This window comes from Eurosta solidaginis, chromosome 1 (assembly GCF_040869045.1).
Source record: "Eurosta solidaginis isolate ZX-2024a chromosome 1, ASM4086904v1, whole genome shotgun sequence".
NCBI classification, from domain to species: domain Eukaryota; kingdom Metazoa; phylum Arthropoda; class Insecta; order Diptera; family Tephritidae; genus Eurosta; species Eurosta solidaginis.
In genome coordinates this window covers 229396775-229424477 of record NC_090319.1, presented here as the reverse complement: position 1 = coordinate 229424477, position 27703 = coordinate 229396775, and the positions used below count along the sequence as shown (strand labels likewise).

Below are 27703 nucleotides of genomic sequence, written 5' to 3'. Positions count from 1 at the left end.
AAAAGGTGGACCGCAAATTATCTGGGTGGTCGGCAGGCATCGGTGCAATTTAGAAACGAAACATCAAAACCAAGGAGAATTAAACAGGGGGTGCCACAGGGTGGTGTCCTATCCCCACTTTTGTTTAATTTCTACATATCTAAGCTACCTTCACCACCGGAAGGAGTCACAATCGTTTCCTACGCCGATGACTGCACAATAATGGCCACAGGCCCAGGCCCAAAGATCGATGCGCTATGCAATAAAATAAACGGCTACCTCCCTGATCTCTCCAGTTTTTTCGCCTCGCGAAACCTGGCATTATCACCGACTAAATCTTCCGCGACCTTATTTACAACATGGACGCCCCAAATGTCAGGATCTACATTTTGGTGAGCACGCAGCCGCAATTGTTCCGAGAATTCAGAGCCGTAACAAAATCCTCAAATCCCTCGCTGGCAGTACTTGGGGAAAAGATAAAGAAACGCTCATGACTACATACAAAGCAACTAGCCAGCCGATTACGTGCCACGCGTCACCCATATGGTCGCCAAGCCTAAAAATCACCCACTGGAAGAAACTACAGGCCTGCCAAAATACTGCTCTCAGAATCGCCACGGGCTGTCTTCTTATGTCCCCAGAACACCATCTGCATAATGAGGCGAGAATAATCCCCATCAGGGAGAGAAATGAGATGCTGACCAAACAGTTCCTGTTGAATACCCAGAAACCTGGGCATCCCAACAGACATCTGATTGATGAACCAGCACCGCCTAGGGGCTTAAGGAGTCATCTCCGTAAGCATTTTGAGGAAATACGGCACCTGAGAACCCAGCCGTATGAAGTGAAAAAACACAAGCAGGTCCTCAGTGAACTCCACAAACAGGCGTCGGACCTGTATGCCGGGAATTGCCCGGTGAATCCAGTACTCAAAGAACAGTACCCAAAACTTGTGGAAGAGGAACGCATACTCCCCAGGGAAACGCGTGTCACTCTTGCTCAACTTCGTTCTGGATACTGTAACAGGTTAAACTCTTACCTATCCAGAATCAACCCCGACATACAAAATGTATGCCCCGCTTGCAATGTGTCCCCACATGACACCAACCATCTCTTCAATTGTAATGTGGAACCAACGCCTCTAACACCCCTTTCCTTATGGTCCACCCCTGTTGAAACGGCAAGTTCCCTTGGACTCCCGTTAGAGGATATTGATGACAATTTGTGATCGGTCGCGGCTATTAGGTGGGGCGAGCATTGCTACAACAACAACAACATGTTTCTAACTTGTATTGTGAATTGATTAGCGTTCTTATATTCTTATTATATAATTGATTTATTCTGAATATCAGCCAAATTGGAGGTTATCGGTGCACAGCGTCGTCTAGTAGAAACATTAGTTGGGATATACTTATTTCTCATTTCTTATAGGTGGTACATATTTATTCAACTATCAATTAAAATTAGAATTTGTGAAGCAGTTTACCAATTTTTGTTCTTATCTTTTGTCAATTATTTCAATTAATTTTACCTGCACCACTTCTTCCAAACTGCATGGGTTGTTCAAAATTCCAATCATTATTTTCGGGATGGTAGCATTCGACAGTAGTGAGCCGGCTATCTCCATTAAATCCTCCGATAGCGTATAATAAACGGTTGACAACAACCACACCTACTCCCAATCGTTTTTCATGCATTGACTGCACAAGGCACCATCGGTCTTGTTCTGGATCATAACTGAAAATATAACATTTTATTCGTCTCAAGTTTTACACTATTAAGTAATTCATTCGCTACGCACTATTCTACCGAATTGTGGTATTCAGAACCAGCTGATCCACCAACTGCATACAATAATTCATCCATTACGGCAACACCTACTCGATGTCGCGGTACTGTCATAGGAGCGCACGGACGCCATTGCTCTGTTGAAGGATTATATCGGTCCACCCAGTCTGAATCATAAGAAGATCCAATGGAATTATTTCGACCTCCTACAGCATAGAAGGTGCCTTTCAAGAATGCGGCGCCAAGCCCAGAACGGGGAACACGTAAATTTGCCAACGTTGTCCATGTTTTGTCATCAACGTTATATGCTTCGAGAATATCTAAGGATTGTCGGAAAAATCCTCCTGCCACAAAAATCATTCTTGTTGTATTCGGTGTGCGCTCCTTAACTATAGGACGTTTATGTAAGGTTAAGTCTTTAAATATCTTTGCTAAATATTCTCGGCAAGCGGGAGCTTTTCGTAGAACATCACAATTTCTCATTTGTTCCTTAAGGAAACTAGGTGTGAGGAACTGACAACGCACAGCACAAAGTATATGCTCCATTTTCGGATAACGGTTATCTTCATCATACTTAACCCATTTGAGTACAGCGTTATATACTTCCCTTTCCTCTTGAACATTTAGTTCATCCCGCCGTATTAACGCAATTAATTGGTAAGCCGAAAGCTGTAGAAACTCTTCTTCTTGACAAACCTGTGAGGATACATTCAAGATAAGAAAAATTGTTAAGAAAAGTTTATTTAAACATAACGTAGACCATTTGTATAATTAATATTAAACAGGCCAGCACAGTAAAAAAAATAGTTCACAACCAGATATTAGATAAGGTTAACTTTCAATTTTAATTTTCGAGGTACTCATACCTCGAAGTTTTAAAAACACATTTTCCTGCTATATTCAGTATGCATTTTCATCACCAAAACGTATTTTCGTAAACAAATTTACATACACCATTTGAAAGCGTAACTATTTATCATTAAAGCTCTGTTTTATTTCATCGCATACTTTGGGCCAGATTTTATATGATGCGGTGACACTTTGCGCTCTGTCACTAACATCTATATTCACCATTATATAATACACAAAAAACAATAAATGCACTTACGTTACCTGCCACTCACAGAACTCTGAAAAGTTTCTTTGAAACCAACGTATAACTTTAACATATGATTAATGATTACATACGAAGTATGTACTGTGCAAAAAGAAGAAAATATGGAAAGAAGGCAATTGGGATAAGGTTTACAACAACTAAGGCATGACGTGGCTGAATGCGTTTGTAACACTTCAACCATCGTAGGAGTGCGGGTTGAAATCCCACTCCCGGGAGACAAGGCTTTGAAGAGATTTACAACGTATACTCGAAACAGCTGTCGCCTTGCCCGTCCTGATATCACGTTCTTTAAATTTTTCCCAAATTATTAAACTTTTTTAAATTGAAAAAAAAAATATATATATAAAATAAATAAAAATAAATGTAAGGCGCGATAACCTCCGAAGAGATCTAAGGCCGAGCTTCTCTTCCAATTTGCGTCGTGCTCCTCTTGATTTTTCCCTACAAATTGGCCGGACGGGACCTACATGTTTTATGCCGACCCCGAACGGCATCTGCAAGGCAGATGAGTTTTCACTGACAGCTTTTCATGGCAGAAATACAATCGGAGCGCTTGCCAGACACTGCCGAGGGGCGACCCCGCTTAGAAAAATTTTCTTCTAATTGAAAAATCTTATTTCTAAAATTTTGATGTTGCTTTGCCCGGGAGTTCAACCCAGGGCATACGGTGTGATAGGCGGAGCACGCTACCATCACACCACGGCGGCCTATATACTTATTTTAAATGTTCAAAGAATTTTTATGGTTACCTCAATCAATAAATTTTGAATTACACTTTTTTCCAGTGCTACAATATTTTTGAAAATTTTTTGCTGTCAATTTGTTAGTGTAAATTTGAATATCATACCGAAGTGCCTTGGTTTCATATAAAGGTGATTTTTCTTTGCACTTTTATATTAAATTTAGGCACTTTCATAGGAATGGAATTTATATGTGAGGGCATATTTGTATTTGTATTTGTATTTATTAGGCAATTCATCCCAGCACAACAATTTGGCAAAAATTATTTTATAGTGCTAGTCGGTAAAAGGCATAAAATAGGAACAATTTAAACTTGAAACTTAAAGCTAATGACTATGGTTAAGAAAAGGCTACAGTAAATAATATATTTAATAAATAAATAAATAAACGAATGATAGAGTACATTTGCTTAGAAGAAATCAGTATTTTAATTGTCTAGGTTATTATAGAAACTTGTTAGTTCTTTATTGAAGAGCAGAGCATTGCTTATATGCCTAAGTCTAGAAGAGAGCGAGTTCCAAAGACGTATGGAAGTAATGAAGAACTGGCGATCAGATATTAGCATACGATGTCTGAAGTGGGTAAGGAGAACAGATCTAGATGACTGGAGAAAATTTAGCCTCCGATACAGATAGGTTCCTTCATATATATTAATTTATGTAGCGTAGTGAGCGTTTTAAGTTTAATAAGGTTATCGAAAGAAATGTTTAGCAACCTGTAAGCATGATGAGAGACGTGGTCAAGTCTTTTCAACCCATAGATGTATCTAGCAATGTTGTTATAAACAACATTCCTATTACATACATAGTCACAATTACGGCCCGATTCTTAGCGTTACCGGTAAAATAGTACCCAGAACATTATGTAACCGAAAATCGTTACCAGTTGTTTTATTCGCGACGCTGTCATCACCGAAAAACTCACCAGTGTATGTGGTGAAACTTAAAAGTTGGTTTTCTTCGCTTTGCCCATGGCGGAACGATACAAGGTAACAGCATGGGACAGCTGAATATAAACTTTTTTTTATTCAATTTGATACATCAACTTCCGGCGCAGTACGATTTTGACATTTGTTCATCGAATTTACAAAAACGAAGTTCATGGAATTTTTATTTATGTTTGTAGGCATGTCACCATGCTGCCACCGTGTATGGTTCCGCCATGGCTTTACCGAAAATGTGTCACTCGTAGATACGATGTTAACGAATAAACGGGACGACGGGACGATGTGTATATACATATGTGCCTACATGCATACGTTTTTACATAGCTATATTGTAATATATACTGTTAAAGTACATGGAAACAAATATGTATAGCAAGAGGCAACACTTTTTTACTATTATGTTTACTTATTTGCGCTCACAATTCTTTATTTTTCAGTATTACCTTTTTCTAAACAACAGCTTTTGTGTGGTTACATCGATGTTACCGCCTATTTTAGTGGGTAAACAATTATCCAGCTACTTTCGTGGGCAGAATACCAAAAGGGTACAAAAGTTACAACATGAAGAAAGTTGCCGTGGTGAAGAAAGTTGTTACCATACTAGAATCAGGATGTTAGAGTAAATCTCACAACCATAAAGTAGCGTAGGTATTAAGTACGCTTTTGCTATTAGTAGACGAATATGTAACGGAGTAAAATATTGTGTAAGCCAGAGTGTACGAAGCATCCCATACACTTTTCCCACTGTGCGGAAGATGTGATCTTTCCATGTCAAGGTTTTGTTAAAAACTTCACCTAGATTTTTTGCCGTGTCAACGTATTCTATAATAGTCTAAAATTAAATTTTCCATTCCACTTTTATCTAGTGACCTTCTATGAATGACTATACATTTCGACTTCTTAGGCTTAAGACATAAGCCGTTCATAGAAGCCCACGTACCAATTTGACACAAATCCAGCACATATACAATTGTACGTCGTCAGCATAAATGTGAATATTACAATACTTGAGAACACCAGGCAAATCGTTTATATACAAAACAGCTTGGAAGAAATTTACAAAGCTCATGTTGACAATATATCGTCCCTATTTTTAAATAAATTAGGAGATAATCACTTATGTGTTTTAGGGGATTTTAACCTTTGTGATATTTCTTGGTCTCATAGTTACTCTGCGTCAGGCCTATTACCTAATAATATTACTAAGTCTTTTGAGTCATACGTTATAGATAATATCTTAAGTCTAAATTTGCATCAAATCAATAGTTTCAAAAACAGGCTCGATAGAATATTAGATCTAATTTTTATTAGTAATGACATAAATTCCAATCTTTCTGAGTGCCATGCGGCATTCGCTCCGACGGATATGTGTAGAAAGGTCCCTAACGCAATTAAAACAAAGAAGACTTCACTGCATGAATTATGAATGTCGAATTGTCTTTATTCAAATAATTCAGCCTATTTATATTAGATTATTCTAAACATATTCTTACATATCTATTTACATTTAAGCTTACATACTTACATACATAACTACCTTAAACATACATACTTACATACCTACATACTACTCGGCACAAAATATGTACCTACATATATGAGCTGCAAATTTATGGGAAATGCTAACCTTGCAAGTTGCAGGAATGCAAATTGCTGGGATTCAAATTCGTTTGGTTGTGTGTTGTACACGTCTGTTTATTAATGGCTGTGTCAGCATTAATTCTCAAATGCATTTTTATGTGTTGATGAACATTTAGACTATTTTTGTAGCAGGTTAGAATATTAGACTGATTTAAATATTTTGGATTAAATTGAATTGTTGGCTGCTTACACTACATCTCCCTTTTTTTTTTTAGAATGCTTATGCATTTGGGGAATGCATGAGTATTCTATTTTTGTAAATTAATTCTACTTTTGCATTTTAATGTTTGTAGGTTGAACATCTTCTTATTCTACTAATTTAAGTCTATTTTTGTGTATTTTTATTTGCCTATTCTCTATGTTACTACTAAATTTTTGCTTATCCTCATTTCCTATTCTAGATGGGATTAAGGTGTCATAATTTTTATTATTAGTATTTTCTTCTTCATCGATTTCTTCTACCTTATAGGGGATTAATGTAAAATTATTGTTTTCATCGATGTTTACTACTCTAAAGGATTTAAATGAAAAAATATTTTTCCTATTGATATCTTCTATTCCAAAGGTCATCAATAAAATTATTTTTCTATTCTACAGGGCCCTATATATCTACTATCTAGCCTAACAAGGTATTAAGGATCCTATTATCTAAAATTATGGCTTTTCTAAAAGGCGAGGTTATCCTAGACGAAACAGGTCTAACTTATATTTATATTTTTTAAAAAAATAATGAAGATAAATGATTTAGTATATCCTATCGACTAAATATAGGAGATTTAGTTTTCCTTACCTTGATTATTTCTATTAAACAAAGATTTTGCATTGTTATTAAAATTAAAACATATAGAATAAGATGATGGTTACAGTCATCATTGGGTGAAAATTGACATTGTTTTAAAAAGCGGGATCTTTGAGCGCATGATATACAGTAGATTGGGTAAATTCAGTTGCTGCTAGAGCAAGAAGTAGTTATATAGCGATAAGTGGTTAAGCCAATGCGTACAGTGGATGCAAAAATTTTTCATATCTTTTCTTATACCATTTTTCATATTTTCCAGCAATATTTTTATTAGATCTTATGTGTCATTCGATTTTTTGGGTGGCCTTTCCAGATGGGATCGTCATGATATTTGTGAAGAATTTCTATAATTTTTGTCGACATTTGTCACATGCATAACTTCTGGGGTTAATGCAAATATTAGATCTTCGAGAACTTGGGTACCAATTTTATTTTTAAATATGCTTACTCGAGTATTCATTATTCTTGACCAATTTGTCTCCTAAGGGACAACTGTCTTTTTCTCTTACAAGTCCTAGATTGCCGGCATTTTTAAGCCTGGTTGAATATTGTCCTAAGTCAATAACTTCCTCAACAATCTGGTTGCTTGTATTACGCTACAATTTTTCTATCATTTTGGATGAAAACGAGCTTGACATGTCTAATTGCAAATTTATTTATTAAGCGCTTTATTTATAATAAGGTTCTCTTTGTGACTTTTTATTTTCTTCATTCTGGCTGGTTTTTAAGTTTCCGGTCTTGTGGTAACTTTAGGTATTTTGCACATTTCCACTTACGTAAGGTTTTTGTCAAGCATTATGTTGTGAAAAGTTTGTGGTATAAAACTTCTACCTTGACATCCTTCATAGATGTTATTTTGATTAACTTCTATGGAAGCTACTACTGAGAATTAGCAAATTCTTGAACTTAGACAGTGCTAATGAAGCTGTCTTAATAAATTCTTCTATTAAGTGAGGCATTTTGCAGTGATTCATTTGTAATATTTACTGTTCTTATCGAAATTGGGTTGAATTTAGAGGATTTAGGGTGCTACATTTGAATATTATATTAATAGTACGATTCCGCAGGTTGAAACTGCTGGCCAAACATCTGAAATGTTTGGGTTAATTTTGGCTCTGGTTAGCTGGTGGTTTATATTTTAGTATTCTATACTCCAATGTTTCAGAGTTTCTATTTCCTACCTCGTAACCAGCTATGGGGTTAATTTTTGTCCACGAAGACATTTTAAAGAGATGATATGATTGAAAGAGAAAATTAAAGAGAAATTAAAAATTTATTCCTGTGTCTTTGGGGGTGGTGGAAAAATTCTAATTTATGCTTATTTCTTTGTTTTTTTTTCTTTTTTTGTTTATTACATTAAGCATTCCTTTTGACTTTTATTATTTTTTCCTTATTTAGTTAGCATTATAAAAGGTTTATTTCTAAAAATTTTTGTTCTTGAGGAAAAATATGTTCAACTTAACATATTTGACATTTCTAATTTTTCTTACAAAATCTTCTAAAAAATGTTTTTTTTTTTTCAAATGATGAATAGTTAAATACAGTTTATTTTTTCTTGTTTAATTATTAAAAATTAATTCCTATGCTATTTTTTTTTCATTTTGTTTTCTCTTTTTGTATTTTGGTAAAACATCAGTAAACATTTCAAAAAAATTTTTTTTTTCACATTTGAGTTTTATGAAAACGACCTAAACACTTGAGTTTTTAATTTTGTATGTCCTTTTCTGGGAACATAATTCAATAAGCAGTAAAAAAATTTTTTTTTTTTTTTTTACAGCAAAAATATAATTTTTGCTTGTCAATAGGCAGCCGCTAGGTTGCCCGAATATATTTTTTTTTTTTTTTAAATAATGGTTAAACAAATTACTTCATACTTAAGCTAGTGTATTTATTATACTTATAATTATCATGCTCCTCTTGTTTATCACCATAGAAAATGTGGTACGCTTCACGAGATCAGTGTCATTCTTGCTCTGGGGCTATGCTAATATCGTTCCAATTTTAATGTATTTTCCGTTGAAGTAATTGCCACAATATGCTAATCTTCGTGTATTTTCCGTTGAAGTAATTGCCACAATATGCTAATCTTCGTGTATTTTCCGTTGAAGTAATTGCCTCAATTTTCATTATTGGTGCCCGACTTTAACACCTTCTCTTTTTTTTCTTTTTACAAGGCTTAGGCTGTAATCAGCCAGAAAAATCCTGCCTGTTATGACATTAGGCTGAAAAATCAGCCAGTAGCATCATAGGCAGGATCGCCATGTAGAAAGGTCCCTAACGCAATTAAAACAAAGAAGACTTCACTGCTTGAATTATGAATGTCGAATTGTCTTTATTCAAATAATTCAGCCTATTTATATTAGATTATTCTAAACATATTCTTACATATCTATTTACATTTAAGCTTACATACTTACATACATAACTACCTTAAACATACATACTTACATACCTACATACTACTCGGCACAAAATATGTACCTACATATATGAGCTGCAAATTTATGGGAAATGCTAACCTTGCAAGTTGCAGGAATGCAAATTGCTGGAATTCAAATTCGTTTGGTTGTGTGTTGTACACGTCTGTTTATTAATGGCTGTGTCAGCATTAATTCTCAAATGCATTTTTATGTGTTGATGAACATTTAGACTATTTTTGTAGCAGGTTAGAATATTAGACTGATTTAAATATTTTGGATTAAATTGAATTGTTGGCTGCTTACACTACATATGCACCATTCTGCTCTAATTCTTAAACTCGAATTTTATGAGTTTGGAGCTCGCTCTTTAATTTATGATTTTTCATTTAACTTTTCGAAGTGTGATTTTTCGAGACTCGATCAGGATCTAGCTGAAATAGACTATGCCAATTTGCTTTCCATCTCTGATGTTGGTCATTGCTTTGAAATATTTAAGTCGACTCTCTTTGATCTGTGTACGAGGCATGTACCAGTTGCGAAAAGGAAACCAACCATATAGGTTGCCATGGTACACAACACGGTTAAAAATGTTGAAGAATTTAAGAAACAAGTTCTTCAAAAAGTTTAAAAGAACCAAAAACCCGTTATTTTTTACCAAATATAAACATTATGTGAAGGATTTCAACTGTCTAGAGAAGTTTCTTTACAGAAACTACATTACAAGCTTTGAGACGAATATAAAGTCTAACCCGAAAGCATTTTGGAATTACGTTAAGTCGAAGAAATCTCGCCCCTCGGTGCCTGCTAACACTCCCCACAATGTGGCTAACGCGTTTGCTGAATTTTTTAGTTCTAATTTTGCTAATCATGATGCTAGTCCCTCGTCTGACTTCTCGTCTGAAATTTCTTCGTCCCTAAATTTTGGTTCAATGTCAATTTCATTTGAAGATATCTTCAATGGTATCTCGAAACTGAGCAACTCTACTAAAGCTGACATTGATGGTCTCTCGGCTGCCTTGCTAAAAGGATGCACTTCCCTAGTTGTCCCGTTAGAGATCATGTTCAATTTTTCACTTAGCTTTGGTGAGTTTATTGATGCTTGGAAATTCGCCTCGATAACTCCTATTTATAAATCTGGCAATAAGACTGATGTCTGCAATTACAGGCCAATTTCAAAGCTTTCCACCGTTTCTAAGCTATTTGAGTGCGTTGTCAAGGAAAAGATTTATTTTTCAGTGAAGCACTTGATCTGTCCGAGACAGCATGGGTTTGTTTCTGATCGCTCTACCGTTTCCAATCTTGTGGAGCTCAGTGAATATTGTATCTCTGCCTTTTCATCTGGTCTTCAGGTCGACTGTATTTACACCGACTTTTCCATGGCTTTTGATAAGGTATCGCATGAGGTTCTAATTCACAAACTGTACTGCCTTGGCTTTCATTCAACCTTTTTGCAGTGGCTAAAATCATATCTAAGTAATAGATGGTGTGCCGTCTATATTGATGGGGTATCATCAGATCCCTTTTTGGCGACATCGGGCGTCCCGCAGGGTAGTATTTTGGGACCATTACTTTTTGTCTTATTCATCAATGACATTAGCTCATGCTTCTCTTACGCTAGATTTCTGTTGTACGCCGATGATCTCAAAGTTTACTCTGTTGTAAATTCCGCAAACGATATGATTAATCTTCAAGCTAATATTGATAAACTTTACTCCTGGTGCATTTAATCTCATCTTTCATTAAATATAAATAAGTGCTTCCACGTAACCCACTCAAAATCTCGTTCAAATCTCAACAGTTCGTTTAGTATCGCTAACAGTACGTTGCAGACTGTTGAAAAAATCAAAGATCTTGGGGTTGTATTTGATACAAAATTTATGTTCGTGAACCATATTGATTTCATCATTGCCAAGGCCTATGCTATGCTAGGCTTCATTCGGCGTAATAGTTCGGAGTTTTCTGACCCGTATACTTTAAAAGTACTCTACTCCTCATTCGTGCGTTCTCATCTCGAGTATGCTACCATCATTTGGAGACCTTTCCAACAATTCTCAATCAACAGGCTTGAGCGAGTTTAAAAAGTTTTTCTTAAGTATGCTTTACGGTCATTAATGCTTACATATCCTCTTCCTCCATATACTGCTCGTTTACTTCTTTTGAATCTTAAATACCTGGAAGCCAGGAGATCTATTCTCTCCTTGACTTTCTTGTTTGGCATTATCCACGGAGATGTAGACTGCGCTTACCTTCTTGTGGAAATTAATTTTAATGTTCCAAGGAGGGATCTTCGTAATGTTTGCCCGTTTTATGGTATCAATATTAGAACCAATTATGGAAGGAATGCGCCAATTGCACGTGCCCTGAACGAATTCAATAAGATTTCATCTTCTATTGAGCTTTATTTTTCTATTTGTAGGGACGCTTTTATAAATATTTTAAAGTCAGCTTTTTAATTGTTTTTAATTTGTTTATTATAAGAACCTATTATTTATTGTAAACTATATATTTACATGTATATTTTGTTATCTTTGTGTTAATATTTTTTGTATCTACCATTATTGGCAGTCTGTAAGACCTGTATGTTCATAGACTGAATAAATAAATAAATAAATAACAGGGGACCAAGGATTGAGCCTTGTGGGACGCCTCTTAAAACACTGACGAAGTCAGACTTTCTGCTACCAGCACTTACTGCCTGAGTTCGGTCGGCCAAATACGATCTGATTAGGGCTGTTGCACAGTTGGAGAAGTTAAATAGGTTGTCCAGCTTCTTGCAGAGAATGGTGTGGTCGACCGAGTCAAACGCTTTTGAATGGTTGATAAGAGTTAGGAAAGCAGTAAAATTTTTGTCAACTTGTTCTCGAATATCCTCTATCACCGATAGGAGCGCCGTTTTACAGCTACGATTTGACCTGAATCCAGACTATGAGAGTGCTATTTAATTTTTTTTTTTAGCATCCAAAATATTTTGCCAACTGTATACATAGAATACATCTAACAAATTTGTGGGGTTTTAAAAGTAGTTCATAATTAATTAAACTTAATAAACATGATGGGCATGGATGAATTGCTCTCAGTAGAGTGACTCGCGTTTCTCTAGGGGGAGTGCGTTCCTCTTCTGCTAGTTTTGGGTATTGTTCTTTGAGTACAGGATTCACCGGGCAATTCCTGGAATAGAGGTCCGACGCCAGTTGGTGGAGTTCACTGAGGACTTGCCTGTGCTTTTTAGCTTCATACGGCTGTGTTCTTAGGTGCCGTATTTCCTTATAATGCTTACGGAGATGACGCCTTAAAACCCTAGGCGGTGTTGCCTCATCAATCAGATGTCTGTTGGGATGCCCAGGTTCCTGGGTATTCAACAGGAACTGTTTGGTTGGCATTTCATTTCTCTCCCTAATGGGGAGTATTCTCGTATCATTATGTAGATGGTGTTCTGGGGACATAAGAAGACTACCCGTGGCGGTTCTGAGGGCGGTATTTTGGCAGGCCTGTAGCCTCTTCCAGTGAGTAGTCTTTAGGCTCGGCGACCATATCGCGCACGCGTAGCATGCAATCGGCTGGCCAATTGCTTTGTAAGTAGTAATGATCGTTTCTTTGTCTTTACCCCAAGTACTGCCAGCAAGAGATTTTAGGATTTTATTGTGGCTGTGGCTTTTCAGTACAACTGCGCCTGCATGCTCACCAAAATGTAGATCCTGATCAAACGTCACACCCAAGATTTTGGGGTGCGGGACAGTCGGCAGCGTAGTGCCATTGACGTGGATGTTCAAAATGGTCGACATTTGTGACGTCCATGTTGTAAATAAGGTCGCCGCTGATTTAGTCGGTGATGCCAGGTTTCGCGAGGCGAAAAAACTGGAGAGATCAGGGAGATAGCCGTTTATTTTATTGCATAGCTCATCGATCTTTGGGCCTGGGCCTGTGGCCATTATTGTGCAGTCATCTTCGTAGGAAACGATTGTGACGCCTTCTGGTGGCGAAGGTAGCTTTGATACGTAGAAGTTAAAGAAAAGTGGGGATAGGACACCACCATGTGGTTGATAATTCTTCTTGGGGTGGATGTTGCGTTCCTAAATTGCACCGATGCCTGTCGACCACCCAGATAATTTGCGGTCCACCTTGCAACGTGCCATGGTTGGCCGTATCAAAAGCTTTTGATAGGTCTAGCGCAACGAGTACTGTTCTATGGTGGGGGTTTTTATTTAAAACGCAATTTATCTGGGTGCCGATGGCATTTAGCGCGGTGGTTGTGCTAGGTAGTTTTCTAAAGCCATGCTGATGATAGGCTAGTTGCAAATTTGCTTTAAAATAAGGGAGCAGAAAGGCTTCAGGTTTGTAGGCTACCGGCGATAGGAGAGATATCGGGCGATAAGAATCTCCTATGTTAGCTGGTTTCCCAGGCTTAAGTAGCGGGGCCACCTTGGCCATTTTTCGGGGATGACAAAGGTGGAAAGGGACAGGTTGAAGACAAGTTCTAAATATTTGAAGCCCCCTTTACCTAGGCATTTAAGCATCGGCTATGCCGTCTGGGCCCACTGCTTTGGATGGTTCAGCATGACCGATGGCATCCTAAACCTCTTTGGCGGTGATGGTAATTGGGGAAGCGCTGAATTTATGTTCATGTGCGCGTCTGTTGGCCCGCCGTCTAACTTCGTCAACCGTAGAATCCATTATATATTGTCGACAAAAAGCGGTCGCGCATTTTTTCGCATCCGACAGCACTTTAGCGGCGATGGAAATTTTGTCATTGTGCTTAGACGGTTCGATAGGGACTTTACGGTGGACCAAAGCTTGCCCACACCGGCAGAGAGCTTACAACCACTTAGATGCTTCTCCCATTTCGCCCGCTTGTGTTCTGTTGCGTTGGTTTATATCCCTCATTTGGGGCTCGCCGGGATCGAGCTGTCTTATAAGGTCACGTTCTCTCGCTAAATTTGCGGCCTCCGCCGGAAAATGAGGCTGAATTTTTGGAATTCTTCCGGCGGGAATAAATCGAGCCGAGGCGGATTCAATGAACTTGCGGAAAGCACGCTCCCCGTGGGGAGCATCAGTCGGAATAGGGAGGGCAGCAAAGCGGCTGCCTGTAAAGGATTTGTATTTGTCCCACTTTTCTTTTTGAAAGTTTATGAAGGTGCGTTTTTTGGTGAAGATGAAGTCGGCGGTTCGCTCGAGCGTATAAGTATAGGCAGGTGGTCGGATGCTATTGTTACCATCGGCTGCCAGTTGACGCAGTTTACGAGTCCTGCGCTCACGATTGATATATATGGCGAACAGTGACAGCCTCCTACCATACGAGTGGGGGCGTCTCCGTGTATTGTGTAGAACGTCGTTTCTTCTATTTGATCTGCCAACATCTCACCCCTGCAGGTTTGAATGCCATATATCGTGATGGGTATTGAAATCTCCTAAGATAATGCGATTATCGCCAGTGAGTAGGGCTCTGATATTAGGGGGGTATCCACTGGGGCAACAGGTAGCAGGAGGTATGTGTTGATGATTCCTAGGTTTACATAGCCGACCGGACAGATAAGCCGTGACGTTCTAAAACACTGTCCCTGCGGCCGATGTCGGGATCAAATATATCGTAAAGACTTTAGGGAAATTCCGCTTATTTGCAACCTTCTACTAACGTTCGTATCGCTAAACTGTTGAATAAATAACTCCAATATTCAATAATGCAAAATGGTTTTTATTAAACTACTTTGAAAATACTTCACAATTACACTTATGCTTCGCAACTGATAGCGTGCTTTAATCAAACTGATTGTCATGCCTCTGCTGGCGCTGCTTTTATACTCTTCGGTTTCCTCGTTTGCATATTTCTAGGCGTTTCTAAAATTTACGACCTGTTTACCAGCTATAACTACAGATGCACGTTTCTCATATGCGCGTGTATATGCGAGTGATAGTTGCACAAATGATTGCCTACTTTTCTGAGCATATCAGATAAGATATATGCATGTGTTTGTGCATTTCTCTCCGCTGCGTGTACGTATATATGTGTAGACATAATGATTGTTCCACAGATGATTGCCTACTTCCGGGAGTATCTCAGATAAATGCATGTGTTTGTGCGTCGACGTAATGATTGATTTGTTGATGTGCATACAAGTCACTGCTTAGTATCGGCTTAGAGATGATAGTATCCCTTAGTGTTACTAATATTCGTCACAATATGATATTGCACTGTGTGGTGTATGATAAACGCGAGACCGCCTCCATTTCCGCTCTCGCGATCCCTTCTGTGGACATTATACCCAGAACAGGTCTGCAGAGCAGATCTTGCTGTGAGTTTAGTCTCTTGAATCGCAGCGATGCGGATGTTGTGCCGCTTCATGAAATCGACTATCTCCGTGATCTTCCCAGTTAATCCATTACGGTTTAACTGCAGAGTTCTGAAGTGCAGCGGGGGAGACGTCGTCACTCTAGGTGTAAGTGGCGAGGTGTTACGTAGCTGCCTGTTTGGAGGAGCGGCGGCAGGCAGGTATGCTTGCATCTCAGGCTAGCTCGTCGTCTTGGGCGGGGCATTTTGCTACCGTCCTCACACACAGCCACATGGGGTAAGGCGGAGGTAGCATGTAGCATGCTGGAAAGCCCCTGCTGGCTCGTCGGGTGGGGTGAGTTTTTGCTCAACAGCCTTACCTACAGTTATATAAACAAAAAGGAGAGTTCATTCCTTAATGTATGAGAAGAAAGGGAAAGCTGGAGGAAAAGGTCTGTCCGTGTCAGGTGGAGTCATCCCTCCCCTTCTGCGTAAAACCTCGACGCAGCCTTGGGCGTTGCACTGTCCTGTTTGTCTGTCCGTTACGGTCCCATGTCCCTAGTCTGTCACAGTCGCCTCACACCCACGTCCCCTACATTGCAATCGTGCAACACCCACACCAATTTAAAGTGTTTAACCGCTCATTCTGAGATAGGCTCAACCCATTAAACTAATGAATATGATAGTTTGAATTTCTTCATAAAATGTTACAAAACATGTTATTAAATAATTATCCTAATATGATGATCAAAAAATTCCAAAAAACTTTAGTTGTATTGATTTTTCCTTACGGCTAATTAGTTGGGACTAACTCTATCTAATATATGTATATTCCTCACTAGAAATAATAAAGATGGGGATAAAAGTTGCTACATGGAAGATAATAGGGAAAAGGAAGTTTGAGTTTATTTAATGAAAAAAAAAAAATACTTAACAAAAACCCACGGAAAATCCAACAGTAAAAAAAACTTGGGATTGAAACTACTAATGATAAATAAAAAAGGACTTTAGCGTAAAAAAAGGAATTGGAAATGCAAAAAAAGTTAACTTCAAAATTTTAAATAGGAAAGCGAAACTCTATCGTAAAAAAATTTCAACATTGAAAATTACTAACGGCCATTAATACCTTTACTAAATCAAAGATATTGCAGATGCAAATGCATCTAACGAAAGTAAATATAATGAAAAAAAGTAAATAGGATGAAAAAGAGTGAATATAAAAAAAAAAAAAAAATGCCGTTGACAAAAAATTTAATTAAAAGTTCGACTAAATAAGTGGATTTAATAATCGGACCGCCACTGTAGCCCATCTCAGCCTCTGCTGGGTTCCAGTAGGTTTGTTTAAAAAATGGATAAATACGTGTGTTTGTATGTATTAGGTGATGCTAATAACTTATAACTCTAGCACTTACCGATCAATTCCGCGACGGAGGCGCCTGCGTCGAAGAGAGAGCGTGGCTGCAAAGAACGTACATATACATACACCTACAAACCTATGCTGGAAAGTCGATCGGTGGAGGAGGTGATAATGAAAGATTACAAATTTATTCGGGCATGCGGTTGCGGCCCGGATCTAAGAATTTATGCGCGTTAGAGTGAAAGATAATAAAATAAAAAAATATTAAACAATAATAATAAAAAAATACAAAATTCAATAGTGCAACAACGAAATATAAATTGAAATCGGAAATTTAACTAATATGTAAAAAAATGAAACTGAGGGTAAACTAAAAACAATCCTAATAGCCTTATGAAAAAAAATAAAAGCGCACAAAAACCTAGAGGAACAAAAAAGTGACAAAGAAGAAAGAAAAATGCGCTAATGGAGAATAGGAAAGACGCAACGTGCGAAAAGCAGATGAAGCCAAGAATATAAAAAAAAAATGTTAGGCAGGTGGGAAAAAAATTTAGCAATGTATAAATGCAAAGTAAAAAACCATGGCGAAAATGGGAGAGGTAAAAAAAGTAAGAAAAGGTCATGAAAAGAACAGAAAGCAAAAAATGAAATTTGGATTTGAAATTTAAGCGAACAAGGGAGACCGAAAAAAGGATTAAGTGTGGAAAAATAAAAAAGGTAAGGTAAGGAAATAATAGGCAAATAAATTGAAATATTGAAAAGACAAATTAGAAGGGGTAAGGAAACGGAACGCAAAATTAGAAATGCTAACAATTTTACAAATTTCAAAATAAAATATGTTAATACAACTAAAAAAAATTCAAAAATGAAATCCGATAAGAACTAGAATTAACTTAAATTTAAAACAACCATACAAAAGCTAAAATAAAGCTGATAAGTTCAAGAAAGATCCAAATGAAATATCAAAAAAAGGAAAAAAAACAAATATAAACTCCGGGAGCGGCGCACGGACAGTTCTGCTGCTCTCTTTTGCCTCTCTCCTCGCTTTTGCTCTTCTCCACCAATTAGTGTTTCTATCCGCAGCTATGCTCCAATTATGGTGTGTCGGGACAGGAGCGTCAGGTTGCTCCTCCTTTCCTTTGACGTGTAGACCGGCACCGTCTGTATGTTTCCTCTAAAAATAATGGTATATTCGTTACTACCCCCCTTTTGTGTATGTTTGTGACTCGCAAATGTGGCAGGCTTCTTGCGAATAAATACTACCCCGCTTTTGTGTGTATTTGTGACTTCGCGTAAGCACTAAATGATGGTGGCTTGCGTGGCTAGTTTTAAACTTTTGCGCCGCAACCTAGAGGAGCAAAAAGACAAAATTTTACGGACTAGGGTCATGCTAGCAATGAAAGATACATTTTGGTGCATGTGATTTTATTATATTTATTGAATTTTATCTAGTTATTTATTATTGTATATTTATCTAGTTATGTTAATTTATTTATTTACTTGATTTTGTCTATTTATTTCATTTTACCTATTTATGTCATTTTATTTATTCATTTGGTTTTATTTATTTGACTTAATTTTATCTATTCGATTTTTATTAAATATATAGCTTTATTTATTTATGTATGTTATTTTAGTTATTTTAATTAGTTTTATATTTTATTTTTAACTTTCATTATTTTATTTAATTATATTACTTAATTTTATCTTTGTATATAATTTTATTTATTTTACTAAATTTTATTGATTTTAGGTATATAATTTTATTTAAGTTAAATTTTCGTTTTTAACATTTTTCATTTATATTCACTATTAGTCCACATGCACCATGGCCTGGGGAAGGGGGTTTCACTGTACTCACCTGTATAGGGTACAGAACACAGATTTTTTTATGTGCCGGTGGCTAGCGGGTCAATAATGCAGTTAGCGACAACCGCAAACCGAAACTTTTTTTTTGCTTGTGCTAAAACGAAACTCGCACTTTAAAACTTTTAAGCAGCTTCTGTACTCACTTGCATGTACTTTACATCTGATACATGCCCTGTCATCGTTTGGCGGCCGTACCCCATAGATCGAAAGCCCTTCTTTCTCACCACTTTCACTCAAGAACGAAATGCACCAATACACACAATCCTATTTTGGCGGGAAACGACAGACACAAACTTTCACGATACAAATTTCACCCACACAAACAGATACATATTCATACATCTAAATCACGTTCTAACACACATAAGGGTAACTCCGTTGCTGCTAACGCACAGATACAGCGGTGTTCGGACTTTTGCAATGTTGCATTGACCCACAGGCTGCCGGAACAAGCTCGAATGCCGCCGATGTTGCATGCAACATGGAGCGTGTCCATAGAAAGATTCAACGCGCAGTCTTTACTATCTTGGTTTGGTGTGCCCAACGTGTGGCTTCGACCTACGACCCAAAGCCGGGTGTTTAAGCCGCCTCCAATAAGATCCAGACGGCGGCGAAATTCTTATGCGCAGCCGTGCGCGGCGAGTGGAAAGGCGCAAATTCACAAGCACTGCCATCGTCAGCAACGATCCTTTTTTCACGAATTAGTCAAGTACTATCACTCGGCAACCGCGGACGCGCTCCTGTTATAACGTGTCATAACCATATACATATATAATATATATTTTGTATTATTTTGTTAACAAAGTGTTAAAGTTTCATTTAGATTTGAAGATCAAGTCCCTTTTTTATAAAGTTAATTTGTAAAGTGCAAGGTGAATACTTGAAGAAGAAACTAACAATTAAAACATTTATTCATCTGGTAACCTTGCCGTGCGCGGACGTGTTTTTGATCGCTCTTCGAATTGTTATTCTTTTTACTTTGTAAACAAGTTTTATATTTTATACATATTCACTAATATAATAGAAAACAGTTTATAAGTTTAATTTTGTATTAAATCTTTACACAATGCAATATACATAGTGGCTTTTTGTGCAATTTAAACATTCAGTCTGTGTTCATATATTATAGATTTTCACAAAAATTTGTGATAACTGCATACCTTTTTGTTGGTAGCTGCTATTAGCAAGTCATTGTGTGCCTTTTTGCTTTCTGTTGTGTTCGCTGCTAGCTATACGCTGTCTTGCGATTTGCATCCAGTGCTCCAAAATAACTCTCGCCCATATTTTTTGAACAGCTGTTTAATTTATCCTATACTTATAGTTTCTTTTGCCTATTTTTCTTTTGGGTTTGTTTAACTTTGCAATTATGTTGGATTGCTGTGTCAAGAAGTGCACCAATCAAAAGAAAATTTCCCGTGGTGATACTTATGTTTGTTGTTAGCTCTGTGATAATATGGCTCATGTTATCTGTGCCGGTTTCTCTCACATAGGTGGTCGGGTGGTTGACCTAATATCCAGCAAAATTGGACTGAACTGGAAATGTCATGATTGCCGTTCCGTAGAAAATGACATGCGAGCTTTTATGAGGCAAACTCAGAAAGAGTTCAACAACATTTTTATTGGGTTTCGTGACCTTAACGAAAGATTCAAAACGATGGAGGCTCACTTTAAAAAATTGAAAGTTATATCTGAATCCCCAAAACGTAAGAAATGTATGCCCAACAATGACTCTTCTTCGAGTCAGGGGCAAAGCTGTCCTTCTACGAATGTCCCTTCAACCGCGTTGACTGATACGAACAGGCCTACCAAAGACGTTATGAACAATGCAGCTCAGGAATCTCCACAAGAATCTCCACAAGGCTGTACCGAGACTTCCAGTGAGACGATCTCTGGCAAATTAAACGATGCACGAACTAATAGTGGTACCTTTGCGGCTTTTTGTTCTACGTCACCAATGTTGATTTCGCTGGACTCCCCAATTCATCCTACCCCCCCGGGAACCTTTAGCTCCAACAATAACAGTTACCGATACTGGGGTTGTTGCTGGCGATACAAGTGTAGCTGAAAAAAATAGTACTTATTTGACCAACGCTAGGTCAAGCAATGCGTTTTCTGTCAACTGTTCTATAACGGCCGCACCTTCCCAGCTCTCTGGTGCGCTATCCGCTCCTCCTTTGCAGGTGACTGCCGTGCCACCTCGTAGGGCTGTATTTGTGTCCCGATTACACGCCTCGCTTACCGAAAATGACATTGCTCATTACGTTTGCTCTAAACTTGGTGTTGCACCCACTAGTAACATCAATGTGTATAAATTTAACTTTAAATATGATAGAGACATCTCCTCATTTAAAATATCCCTTTCAGATGAATATTTCGATAAGGTACTTGCTTCCTCTTTTTGGCCTAAGCATACTGTGGTTCACTTGTTCACAAGAAAGGGGAGGGCCGAACCTGTCTTATTACAGCTAAAAAACGGTATGACGAACAAAGTAATAACAACACAAAGGTAATTGCTGATCTGTCCCGTCTTCTCATTAATTACCAAAATGTTCGTGGTTTACGATCAAAACTTGTTCCATTCTTCCTTAATTCTTTCAACTTTTCTGCACAAGTTGTAGCTTTTACGGAGACCTGGCTCAAGCCTGATAATTACAATTCTGAGGTTTTTTCAAATAAATATGCTGTTTATCGGCGTGATCGCATCTCTAGAGCGGGAGGTGTCCTTATTGCTGTTGAATCTAACCTGTCATCTGAGTTGATTTCGCTGGACTATATCTCTCATATCGAATTCATAGCAGTTAGGCTTTCATTCGGTAGCTATAGCGTAATTGTTTGCTGTTCGTATATACCACCTCGTTCGGATATGGATGTTTATGCTAGTCATAGCTCGGCCATCTGCGATTTACATTCGCAGTTGGGAGATAACGATCGACTTGTTGTTGTTGGTGACTTTAACTTGCCAACAGTTAATTGCGTTAATATAAGTGATTCAAACTTTTTAACTCCCACTGCTCAACATGAGTTTCTCAATTGCTTGTTAGACTCATCTCTTTTACAGATTAACAATGTTCCAAATAGTGGAAATAAAATGCTGGATTTAGTATTTGTGGATGGCTCGGTGGGTACTGCCCTTACGCAAATACCACCTTTATCCCTTCCAGAAGACCCTCTTCACCCTACGCTAGAGATATCACTTGATATCAACCTACCCCGTAGGATTCAAGTACAGTCTCGTCCCCGATCTAGATGCTTCTACAAAGCGAATTTCATTATGCTCAATGATCTGTTGGCTTCCCATGATTGGTCGAATCTCTATGCTTGCACTGATGTCGATTCGGCTATCTCTATATTTTACAGTACGCTTGATGGCTTCTTTGATACCTGCATTCCTACTCGCTATACCCTATGTTCGAATAAGCCCCTTGGTGTTAAAGGCAACTTATCAGACTTAATAACATTAAATCTAGGCTTTATAAGAGATTCAAGAAATCTGGAGCATCTGCAGACCTCTCTAAATATCTAATAGCTCGTTCTAAATTGCACCGTCTTAATCAGCTTTGTTATAAAAATTACTTGAGTTGTTGTAAAGCCCAATTTTTTAGAAATCCAAAAAAGTTTTACAGTTTCGTAAATTCAAAGCGGAAAACTTCTGAGTATCCTTCCTCATTAAGCTCTGGATGTAAAAAAGCTTGCACTGATGACGACGTTGCTGAGCTATTTTCTGAGTTCTTTAAGTCCACGTATTCATCCAGTGGTTTTCATTCCGGTCAATATCCCTATCGCTTAGATAGCTCAAATTACATTAGGAATTCTGCTATTGATGGTAATATTGTTCTTCAGATTCTTCAATCTTTGAAGCCTACCTTTTCTCCGGGACCGGACGGTGTTCCTAGTTGCGTGCTTAGGTACTGCGCGAAAACATGTATGAGCCTATTTTAAAATTATTTGAGCTATCTCTGGGATCTGCGTCATTACCGGCACTTTGGAAACAGTCTTTTATTATACCCCTGCATAAAAAAAGGTAGTAGGTCAAAAGTTGAAAACTACAGGGGTATTGCTAAACTTTCAGTCATTCCTAAAGTCTTTGAACAGATTGTTACCAGTCAACTCCAATATCAGTGTTCTAGTATTTTGTCTCCATGCCAACACGGTTTTATTCGTCAAAGGTCAACCACCACAAATTTTCTTGTATTCACCTCTATAGTTATGGAAGGATTTTTAGCGAACAAGCAAACGGATGTCATCTACACGGACTTCAGCAAAGCATTTGATAACGTCAACCATGATTTGCTTATTCATAAGCTTGATTTACTGGGCTTTCCGTTTCACCTATTAATGTGGCTGAAAAGCTATCTTTCTAACCGGACCCAAAAAGTCCTGTTCAAGTGCAATCTGTTGGAATCGTTCGGAGTTTCCTCCGGCGTACCCCAGGGAAGTTATCTAGGCCTTTTGCTCTTTGCCCTTTTCATTAATGACTTGCCACAGACAATATTATATTCCCATACTATAATGTATGCGGATGATGTAAAACTTTGCTACACTTACTGTCCTACCGATTTGAGTTCCTTGGATCTTCTTCAGGCCGACTTGGACTCGTTCCAATGTTGGTGCACAACAAATTTACTAACTTTAAATTGCTCCAAATGTAAGCATATGACATTTCACCGAGTGAAGCCAGCATTGAAATTTTATGTAATAGATGGTACGCCTTTGGAGCGTATATCTATTGCAAATGATCTAGGTGTCCTTTTTGATCCGAAATTGAATTTTAACATGCATATTTCATCTATAGCCAACAAAGCGTTGGGTTTACTTGGATTTGTTAAAAGATGGGCTAAAGAGTTCGATGATCCGTACCTCACTAAGGTTCTTTACACATCGCTGGTTCGTCCAATACTCGAGCATTGCTCATGCGTTTGGTCCCCTGTTTCTCAAAAGCATATAAAGCGTCTTGAGTCAGTTCAAAAGCAATTTTTGATAATTGCATTGCGCGACTTTAATTGGGACTCAAGTCTCCACCTTCCTCCATACAGAAGTAGACTTCTTCTTATTAACTTACCCACTCTGGAAAATCGGAGAATATTACTGGGGGTATTGTTCATCCATAAGCTCATTATTGGAGAAATTGATTCTGCGGACCTCCTCAGCCGCTTGTTTTCTGCGGTTCCCCCTAGAGTATCCAGTTACTACGTTCCTTTCTATTTACCCCTTTGTCGACGAAACTTTGCTAAAAATAATCCTCTTCTTATCTGGTGCGCGCACTAGAATGACTTGTATAGCTGTATCAGTCTTGAATGTACTTTTGCCACTATACGTAATGCAATACTTGCCTATCTAATTTAAGAGATACAAGCTAATTTAATTTGCCGGCATTTTATTCTTTCCATAAAAAACAGAAACTATCTCGCTTAAGGATGGAGGAACATTTATCAACATGTATCATTAAGAAGGAACAAGACAGTACTGTGTTGATTGGAATCTGGTGCATTCCAACAACGTAAAAAACATGCTTTTTCATGAGTCACTGACCGGAATCGTAAGCATTCCGGCAGTATAATCTTATGGGTCAGGCATTGAGCTGATTGGAATCCGGTGCATTCCAACAACACAGGTCATGTTACTTTTTTATGCCTTGTGATGGCGTATCCTCATTACACTACTCTTAGCACTGCCGGATTCCCATGACATGCTGATTGGAATCTTGTTGCATTCCGACAGGGAGATTGGAATCCACTGAATTCCGATATCATGCTGAGCGGAATCTGATTCATTCCGCCAGTATAAGATTTCGACATAAGATCTTACTTCTGCTCATTATCTTATTATTATTATATTCTGAAATTAAAGAGTAATGTTCATTAATATTTCTTTGTTTGTAATATAACATTGCTGAAATCTCGATATATCTTAAATTTTATCTTTTGAGTTGTATATTTATATATCTTTTATATTATGCAGTCAACCATAGTTTGTCGTCGCCTTTAAATAATAAATAAATAAATAACGTTTTTAAAAGAAAAATCATACATCTTTTTATTTACGAAAGTGAAGAGTGTAGCGAAGAAAGACCAAGTTTATTCATGGTCCTTCGAGCCGGATCTGAACCAGCGACCTATGGATCTACAGTCCACGTTGTTAGTTTCTTCTTCAAGTATTCACATTGCACTTTACAAATTAACTTTATAAAAAAGGGACTTTAGATCTTCAAATCTAAATGAAACTTTAACACTTTGTTAACAAAATAATAGAAAATATATATTATATATGTATGTATATGGTTATGGCACGTTATAACAGGAGCGCGTCCGCGGTTGCCGAGTGATAGTACTTGACTAATTCGTTGAAAAAAGGATCGTTGCTGACGATGGCAGTGCTTGTGAATTTGCGCCTTTCCACTCGCCGCGCACGGCTGCGCATAAGAATTTCGCCGCCGTCTGGATCTTATTGGAGGCGGCTTAAACATCCTGCCCGCCCTGCAGGGAGGTGCTTGTAAGGACCTTCTGCAGTTCCTGCAAGGCGCGGATGGTGATATTTGAGGCGCGACTGGCTATATTACGTCGTTGGCAGGCCTCGTGGGGTGCGCGTGATCGTGCGCTTGGCCATATGTTCCGGTTTGAGGGTTGCCGCTGGTTTCTTCGATCGGTCCGCTGCGCGTGGTAGTGGAGGCAGAGCCGACACTGAAGGCAGTTGTCGGTCTCTGCCGTGAGAGCCAGATGGATGTCGTCCTGGAAGTATAAGAGCAGACAGAGAAACGAGAAGTAGTTGGATACAGCGGATGATAAACGGAAATTTAATTATACGGGGGAAACGTATATAAGTTAGAGCGCTGTGCTCGAAGAGTGCTCCATTGGAAGGAAGCACAGTTTAACTAAGGGGCGCATGACAAGCCCATTTTGGGTGCGAACCTCTACAACCCGAACATGGTTGTCAGGGCCGAGGCGAACGTTCTCGATTCGTCCAAGACGCCACTCGGTGGGAGGGAGCGAATCTTCTTTAATTACGACGAGGTCGCCTGGTTGAGTATTTCGCTGTGGCGTTTGCCATTTATAGCGCTTCTGAAGGTCCTTCAGATAATCCTCTTTCCAGCGTCGACTGAATTGCTGATGAAGCGATTTGAGTTTTTCCCATAGATTTACCCAGGAGAGGTCTTCCGCGTTTGGCTCAGGAATGGCTAATAGCGGTGCACCTCGAAGGAAGTGACCCGGAGTGAGCGCTGTGAAGTCAACTGGGTCCTGGGATAGTGAGGTTAGAGGCCTCGAATTGAGAACTGCTTCAATACGCACCAACAGCGTCGTGAATTCTTCGAATGTAAACTTGTGGGATGCAGCGGTTTTTTTGAAGTGGGTTTTAAAACTTTTTACTGCGGATTCCCACAAGCCGCCCATATGAGGGGCGCTGGGTGGAATATACTGCCAGTTTATTCCCTGGGGGCATATTTCGGCGCAATGTCCGCATAGCATTCGTTAAGAAATTTAACGAAGTCGCGTTCGAGTACGCGCTGAGCGCCAATGAACGTTTTACCATTGTCGCTCATCATTTTTGAGGGATAACCTCGTCTGCCAACGAATCGGGCGAATGCTGCTCGAAAGGCTTCAGTAGTAAGGTCCGAGCATAGCTCGAGGTGTACTGCCTTTATGGAAAAACAGACGAATACAGCCACGTACCCTTTTATGATAGTGGTCGACCTCAGAACCGATGCTTTTATTTGGAATGGACCTGCAAAGTCTACTCCTGTTGTGGAAAAGGGGAGTGAGAAATTGCAGCGCTCAGGTGGTAGAGCTGTCATTATTTGCGTGCGCGTTTTCTGTTTGAAAAGCGTGCAAGATTTGCATTGAAAAATGCATTTCTTTATAAGAGGCTTTAATTTTGGTACGTAGTACTCTTTCCTCACCGTTTGGAGCATTAACCGCATTTCTGCATGAAGAAGCAGGCGGTGTAAAAACTCCAGATACAACTGGCAGAGCCTTGAATCGGGAGGAAGGATTACTGGATGCTTCTCGTTGTATTGGATTGTAGAATGTTCCAGTCTTCCACCGATACGTAGGAGCCCGTATCCATCCAGAAATGGATCAAGAGCCAGAAGGGAACTATTTTTGCTTATTGGCATATTGTTTTGTAAGGCGCTCTTTTCCGCCCCGAAATGGCGAGATTGTGCCATTGCCACAAGCCGCGTTTTCACATGTTGCAACTCTTTGTACGTCAGATGGGGATTATGTGTTGTTGCCACCGATTTGGATTTGTTTCAGGCATTGTTCGCAAAGCGGAACACGTATGCAATCACACGGAGAGCTCGAGAGTATGTGGAGAAACGTGATATGCTTCGACCTTGCGTTTCTCGGGTGGAGAAGCGCTACCTGCTTTCGGCTTTGGCCATGCCGAAATGTGGCAAGAAAGCCATTGTGGTTCGTGCCACCAAAGTGAAGAGCCTATCAAATCATGCGGCTTGCAACCACGTGTGCCAAGATCAGCAGGGTTGTCTTGGCTAGATACATGGCGCCAGGTGCCGCTGGGAAGATATTCTCGAATTTGAGAGGTACGGTTGGCCACATAAGTCTTCCAGGTCGATGGAGATTTCTCTAGCCAGGCTAGTACAATCTCAGAATCTGACCATAAGAATGTATGGCATGCTTGTAAGTCGAGCTGTTTTCGAATAGTTGAAGCCAGTTTGGCGAGTAGGACTGCACCACATAGCTCTAAGCGGGGTAAGCTTACAGTTTCATGGGGGCAACTTTGCCTTTCGTAACCAAAAGAGAAGATTTTATTTGGTTGCCCACATGTGTGCGT

At 38.7% G+C, this 27703-nt stretch overlaps 1 protein-coding gene and 1 pseudogene across 10 annotated transcripts in view; both read right to left on the bottom strand.

Moving 5' to 3' along the window:
* Keap1 (kelch like ECH associated protein 1) overlaps positions 1-27703 on the bottom strand; it is a 557804-nt gene that overhangs the window by 381917 nt on the left and 148184 nt on the right. For 9 of the 10 annotated variants that reach the window (XM_067760220.1, XM_067760218.1, XM_067760219.1 and 6 more), the window contains 2 exons: positions 1781-2463; positions 1511-1716 (listed from right to left, as the gene is read on the bottom strand). In XM_067760220.1, coding sequence (XP_067616321.1) covers positions 1511-1716; positions 1781-2463 — 889 coding nt within the window. Of the gene's footprint in view, positions 1-1306; positions 1430-1510; positions 1717-1780; positions 2464-27703 lie in introns of those variants that run through there. The other variant, XM_067760226.1, reaches the window with a different exon arrangement.
* LOC137238982 (U6 spliceosomal RNA) lies at positions 8944-9037 on the bottom strand (annotated as a pseudogene).